Genomic DNA, 7,634 nt, shown 5'->3' on the forward strand with positions numbered 1-7,634 from the left:
TAGTATTAACTTTACCTTATTTTTGTTCTACCATGCATGCCTACAAACAGAGACTTGCCGCAAGTAAACTTTCCTAATGTGGATTAGGACTAACCCCCCGTTTACACATGCAAGTGACAGTTCGAAAAATACCAATACACTCACACATATTCACTGCCACATCAACTGGTGTCGTGGAAACGGGTTAATTCGTGTACGTCGTTCGACAGGCGAACAACGTAATTGCAACGCTCGTGTGAACATGACATTAGAACACAAAATTCTTCTCAGTGTATAACTTAAATGTCATTAATAAAAATAAATAAAATTCTTTTTAATTTTTAAACTACATTTTCAAAATTTTATGTTCGTTCAAAATTATTTTTGTATTCAAATCTATAAATGAGTGAGACTACTGAAAATACAAATAAACGCAAGCATAAGACTCCGCCGCAATGTCATCACAGTGTCTACGATTGTCCCCTGTTAAAAGTAGCCAAGGAGAAAACATTACGTTATCTCTGTGCGGAACCAATATTTGTACCCCAAGAAACAACATACGGAGAAAACAAAGGAAATGAGGAAATATTTTATGATTGCTTGGAAGGTTCCGATGAAGATGCCAAAGGCAATGTGGAAACTGAACACAAATCTATGGCAGATGTTATCCATCGTATAAATAATCCCCACCAGTTTAAAGCTCTTTTAAGAGAAATGGCTCAGACATCACATATTTTGTATAAATCCTTTAAAAGGGCCTATCACAAAGCTAAAAAGGAGGAAAATAAAATCGTTGATGGGAAATTTAAGAAATGCGCAAGGAAAGCTTGTGGAAAGGGTGGGGATTTAAAGAGAGATTTGGAAAATAAATACAAGTATTCTCATAGCCAAAAGTTGCCTTTAGATGTTTCAAGTGTTGTTATGAGTCCATGTGGCATGGAAATAATCTCTGACAGTAAAATCGAAACAAAAGATAAAAAGCCTTCTTTTGAAAGATATTGGAACGTGGGAGCAGATCAAAATCCAAATAATTGTTCACCTCATGGTTGTCCATATCTTTGTGCTGAGCATGATAAGGCGTATGCTGGTTTAAATAGCTGTGAAAAATGCGATATGTTAAGAGGAGACCTTGCAGAAGATGCTAAAAGTCCTTTAAGGGGGAATACGGATAACAATGTTAACAAAGAAACGATGCTTGAGGCTAATGTGGAGGTTACGGATGAGTCTTCAGAATGTTCTAAAGCTGATAAAAAGGGAGAAGATGTCAACATTAAAACTGCAGACTGTCCTCTTTCAAATGCCTCGGATTTAAGCAATCTCATGGCACCTCCTTTAGAACCTTGTTTAAATGATGAGAAGTCGCCTACATTAAGGTGTACATGTGGGAATAAAGAACTGCAAAACCACACTGACCCCAGAAATATTGCAAATGACCAATCACAGCTTGTAGGTAGCAAGGATTTCGAACCAAAACATTTTGGAAATATCAACAACTGTACATGTATGCCAGTTACCAATACCAACGACAATTTGCAACAGTATAAAAGAACACATCCCTCAAGTCATAATAAATCAAAATCGCACAAAAAACACCACCATAAATCCCTTCAAATGCAACCCATATCCTTTATCCTGCCAATAAATCTTCAAATACAACATGGTAACGGTGAAACACAATTCGTACAAACCCAAATAGCCATGGAAGCTCATGCTGAAATAGACCAACCAAAAAAGAAACAATCGAAACTAAATAAGGAATTTAAACACAAGGCTCAAATATTGGCTGCTGAAACCCAGACTGCGGATGGGCAAATCACAGGGCAATGTTCCGCACATGTTGAGCAACAAACAGATAATGGCAAGCTTCACCTTACCAGTGATATATTCTATTCCTGTTCCAGTTCCAGTTTGGATCTTGGACCTCCAGTTGCTAATAGACCTTGTGAGTCATTGGTGGAAATATTTAATATTGTCAAGAGTCGGGTGGAACAGGACAAACACGTACCCAGGCAAGTCCTTCAGGCTATGGTTTCTTGTGATATTAATGAATGTGTGAACAAAGAAATGACAACTCCCATCATTACAGAAATTGTGAAGACCAACATGGAAACTGAAAAAAGTGTGGAAATCTTGAAGGACGTATTGGACGAAGAGTTGCCGCACCAACATAGCTCAAAAGAAGCAACTGCAATTCCATCAGAAATTATTGAAAATATTAAATTTCTGAACCCAAGCCCAAAACAAAGTTCGTGGGAAAACAAAAACAATGATGGAGATCCTTTGAAAATCACAACCAAACTGGACTTCACGGAACCATTATTCTCAAAAATGTTCGAGGATGTTGCTGCTGCAATACCTTCAAAACTTTCAACGGAAACAAAAGCTGAAAATGTAAAATTTTCTATTCCTTCAAAATTCGAAGCATCTACAAATGAAGGTAAAAAATTAGATCAAGAAACCATGAAAATTACAAACAAAATGCTGTCCAAAGAATCCATGGCCTCTACAACATTCTCAGCTAAATCAAATCCTTCGTTTGAGCCTCCCAACACTGATACAATGGAGGCCCCTACATACCTAAAATCAGAACAATCTTTCAAAACTGAAGAAGACAAGCAAAAAGTTTCAACCACACCTTTGGAGTTAAAATCTGAATGTTCCATCAAATTTAAAAATCCAAACATAGCACCCTCTATAGCTACCCTGGATGACATCAAATCTTTTGGATTTCCCGATTTAAGGACACCAACATTAAATCAAGAATCCATTACAGAAGTTCTCTCAAGAAAATCCATTGATCTCTCTTTGGAATCCAAACCAAAACCAAGTATAAATTTTTCAAACTTCAATAAAGTTTCCGAAGAAGTACAAACGGATATATTATCGGTCCAGGCGGAAGCTCATTTTCAACGGAACGAAATGCGTAATGAAATCAAAAATAACCTTACAGAACTTATTTATCCAACAAAGACGAAATATAAACCTCAAGAAATAGAGGAAATTTTAAAAGATTTATATTTAATATTTAATCCCGCTACAATAGCAAGGGACACCAGCCGTGAAGGAGCACTCCAACTTAATTCCCCCGAATCCCAAAAATCAATAACCCAAGAAAATAAACACATAACAAAACATATCAAACTTCTCGATGTTGGGATCATTTTAAATCCCAAGTGCGTGCTAAAACCTTCCAAACATTATACCAAAGATCAAAGGGAACAAATTCTGATCGCTTTGCAAAAAATTCTCAAACCAAAGGCGGAGCGAATAAATGAAGCTCTACAAGAGCATTACGAAATTTTACGAAACATTCACTTAATTTTGGATGAAAAGCATGATATACAAATTCCGCAGCATAGTGAAACAGCACTACCCACAAATAAACGCAATAGCATTGTAGAGGATATTAAATATCTTTTACAAATTCAAAATCTTAAAAACCTACCCGGTGAATTTCCAACAACTTCTCGTAATTTAACGCAACCACACATTGCCCTCCCTCCACCAGTCCGTTATAAGAAATTCTCAGAATTCCAAGATGAATTATCTAGTGAGGAGAACATTCAAGTTGATCAAAACAAAAAGCGTGGACCGCCTACTCCAAAGAAACCCAAGAGGAAAATTCAAAACCCCCATAAGAATGAAGAAAATGAAAATATACGAAAATCTAATGAGGTATGTTTTCCTAAATGGTTTCAGATTTCAATGTTTTAATAGAAGGCCAAACGGGATTTTTATACCCTCAGCCTTTAGGCTAAAACGACTAAAAATGTGCCTCATCGAAATAATGGGTTTAGACCCCAAGAATGTTTGGACGAAATCTGTTTCAGACAATTTGGAGTCGATGTAGCTATGTCTGTCGGTGTGTCTCTCTGGCTGGCTGATGCACACGATAACTCTCGAAAGAAGAAACAGTTCGGGTCCAAAATTTGGCATTCGTAATATTTAGGTGGGCCATATATCGGTACCTTCCCCACAAATTTTCAAAAATGTTAGCTAAAATAGTGCACACAATAACTCTCACAATAATAATCGAATTGGTCATAACTTAGCATATCGTAATATTACTTCCAGGTACAGATCGGGTTAGTATATCGTCACCTGAAATGCCCAAAAACTTAACCCTTAAAGGGTTACGTCTTTGGGCATTTCAGGTGGCGATATGGACAATATCAGTCCACTTCTTCGGGTACCTCCCACACAAAATTGGGAATAAGTGAAGTTTATGAGCTCCTCCCGTATCGTTTTGAATTTTTTTCAGCAGATTGTCCTTGCAGTCCCCTTTACGACTGTAAAATTTTTTAGGTTTCTTGGACCTAAAAGCTCCAAGAAACATTGACGGCACCAACAAAAATGACAAATACGTAATGTAACTCTAGCAGGGAGGTTTTGATTAATCCAAACTTTGCACATCGTATAATTTAATCTAGTCATGTGTGAGGTTGGAATATGGACTATATCGGCCCTGTCATGTGGGTACCTCTCACACAAAATTTGGAAAAAGTTTAACAGCTCGTCTCGGATCGTTTTGAATTTTTTTCCAAAAAAATTTCTTGTGGGTCCTTTTACGATGCGGCAATTAATTTCTGGGAAAGTCCATGCTTCCTGAGATAATGGCCCAAATTCTCTCAAAAGCCTGCTGGCACCAACTAAACTGGGTAATACGTAAGAAACCCTTCGAAGGGATAAACCGACTTGGTCAAAGGATTGTACAACGTATTACGATGTCGTATGTCTTTTTTGTTTCCTGTTACTCCTCTTGGGAGAATAGGGCTTCCACAAAGCATCGCCATCTTATACGGTTACTTACTAAAGGTAAGGTCTTACTTAGCTGGTCCATTACAGAACATTTGTTCCATAAGCCGAATTAAGAAAAGATCTCCAACTCTCTCTGTTTATTGCTTCGCTTTCTGGAATACCTCACCTTGTCATCTCTTCATCCCCTTGTTTGCGCCATATATTCTTTGGCCTGCCAATTCTGCGTGCACCGCCATGCGGCCCGAATTTATACGCCTTTTAAGCGGGTTCATTATCGCTCCTTCTTGTGATATGTCCTAGCCAACGCAATCGTTGCATCTCGATACGTTTATCTATACCGATGTCGTTGTATAGCAGATACAGCTCGTGGTTCATACGACGTCGATATTCACCGCCAGCGCAGATTGGTCCATAGGTCTTTCGAACAAATTTTCTCTCAAACACACCAAGCATTGCCTTGTTTGCTTGCGCAAGTAGCCAGGCTTCTGAAGCATACATCAGCATGGGTAGTATCAGTGTTTTGTAAAGTGTTGTTTTTGTTTGACGAGATGTGGCTTTATTCCTAAACTGCTTGTTGGTTGTGTTTACGGCGGTGCCAAAATAAGATCTACTTCCATAATGGACCAAGTCGGTCCATTCCTTTATGTACCTGCTCCGCAATACTTTTGAACTTTAATCCTAATCCACATTTTTGTCGGCAAGTTCAAATGTTTAAAAAGGGCCACAAAATTCTGAAAAGACCATAAACTCATTCGATCCGTCTGAAAGTTTCAATTCACATAGGCTGTGGGTATGTCTCTTTCAGCAAAGGCTTTTTTACTTGTTCCATTTTAATTTACCCAATGATTACACATGCAAGTAACTTACAGACAGTTGTGTATACATATTATAGTCGAAACTTCAATTTTTTCGAACTGACACTTGCATGTGTAGACGTTCGGAAAAAAATTGAAGTTACTTTCAAAGCACTTACATTGATTACTGACATGAAAATTTTGTCGGCAGTGAGGTTGTTAGTTGGTGTGGCAATGAATATGTGTGAATGTATTTGTGTTTTTCGAACTGCCACTTGCATGTGTAAACGGGGGGTAAGAGTATTTTGTGGTGGAGGGTATAAAAAGTTCGGTAGGTAGAATTGTTGTTAGGTAGGTAGAATTGTTGCCTTTAAGTACCGTGTTAATAAATTTGGGGAACAGCATGGAACACAGTTTTGTTTTAGCAGAATGATGCCTGAGAGTGTCTTCTTTCAGTCCATACCTAATTCTGCAACAGTTTCGTCCGTTTAACATGTTTTTAATTTTAAATTTAAAAAAGTGTTATTAAAAAATCTTTAAAACCCTGTCTCTTGTAGTCTTTAAATCCACCGATTGTTTAAATTTGTAGCAGGCGCATTTTTTTCATTCTAATCTTCAACCTACGATTTCTTCATCTAATTGTGATATTTCTTTCAGTAGGTGGATAATTCTGAACAAATGTCATTATCGGAAGTTAACAATCGTATTGTACGCATTGCCTCAACTAACTCTAATGGCACAAATTCAGTATCAACTTCATCGGATACCTTTTTCATTGATCTTGATGAGGATTTATCAGAAGACGTGGAAAGACGTTCCACATTTCACAGAATGTCACGTTTTAAATCTGGTTGTGATCGAAACTCATTCAACGGAGGAATAGATGAACATACAAAAGCTCAACGAGGCAATACTTTGCACAACAGAATACTATTGGGAAACGGAAGGCAAAATTTTAAAAATCCGTTTAACCATTTCCAGTATGCTGCGCTAAGTAGAAGTCAATACCGGCAGAGAAATCAGGAAGTTCCTTTAACTGTTCCACTACAACCTTCAAAAATTAAACTTTTTAGGTTATAAGCTGAATAAATAATATTTAGAATAAATCAAAATAAATGTTGTAGAATGAAGAAAAATAATAATAATAAATTTTGTCTTATGTGACACACAATCCATCCTAAACGACCGGGTCGAACTTTTTATACCACAATTTACCTAATCAGGTAAAATCGGGCGGTACCGTTACAAAGGGGCTGTACCACAACGTAGGCCAATTTTTGATAAGGAAGTTTTTAATCACTGGGAACCATGTTTGCCCAAGGACATCCAATCTTACCCGACAATGTAGATAATTAAAAAACTGAAATCGGTGATACAGTTTTAAAGGGCTTTACCAAAACGTGGACCTAATAGGCGAAATTTTAAAATAAAAATAAATCAGCCAGCCTGGGGTTTGAACCCACATCCTTAAAAAACACATGAAAAAAGTAATGTCACGGCGTGTTAGTGTTCAGAGCCAAAACTCATAACTTTCAAAGACTACGGTAATAAGCGTTTGTCATGAAAGCCATGCAATGAATGAACAAATATTCAGCATTGTAAAAAACAAATTTCATTTGAAAGAGGAAAAGTTAGATGATAGCGAAGCCGCTCCACTGCCGATGTGTTTAATCGCGAAACATATCGAATCTTTGGCTTTTCTTTTTTACTTGCAAAAATCATTGGTTATTAAGTCGACTCTGACGAGAAATTAATTAAAATTAATATTAACAAGTAAAAAAGCGTAAAGTTCGACCGGGCCGAACTTTTCATACCCTCCACAATCAAATATTCTGAACTAAAACGGAATAATTATTTTCTTTCCTGTCCACAATTTTAGACGGAGATACCTAAATAAGGTACAAAAGCATAAAACATGTATTTAATCGGTCGGGAACCTTATATGGGTCTATATCAAAGTATGGACCTATGTTTTTGGTGGAGAAGTTTGGTTACCACTGGCAACTCAAATGCCAATCAAAAAAAAAATCGGGAGGTTCGGTTATATAGGGGCTCTACCAAAATACGGAACTATGTTTATATAGAGGGGGCTGTACAAAAACA

At 37.2% G+C, this 7,634-nt stretch overlaps 1 protein-coding gene across 2 annotated transcripts; it reads left to right on the forward strand.

The window, feature by feature from the left end:
* Nucleotides 1-255: 255 nt before the first annotated feature.
* Nucleotides 256-6,675, forward strand: LOC141396568 (uncharacterized). 2 transcript variants are annotated; one of them, XM_073972135.1, is made up of 2 exons: nucleotides 256-3,654; nucleotides 6,192-6,675. In XM_073972135.1, the coding sequence occupies exons 1-2, from the start codon at nucleotides 382-384 to the stop codon at nucleotides 6,609-6,611; spliced, it is 3,693 nt and encodes a 1,230-aa protein (XP_073828236.1). In that variant the 5' UTR covers nucleotides 256-381; the 3' UTR covers nucleotides 6,612-6,675. The 2 variants fall into 2 exon arrangements, with proteins under 2 accessions (XP_073828236.1, XP_073828237.1); XM_073972136.1 differs by having other exon boundaries at nucleotides 6,189-6,484.
* Nucleotides 6,676-7,634: the final 959 nt, after the last annotated feature.

The sequence above is a fragment of the Musca autumnalis genome, unplaced genomic scaffold (genome assembly GCF_047663935.1).
Source record: "Musca autumnalis isolate F117 unplaced genomic scaffold, ASM4766393v1 scaffold_3, whole genome shotgun sequence".
NCBI lineage: Eukaryota > Metazoa > Arthropoda > Insecta > Diptera > Muscidae > Musca > Musca autumnalis.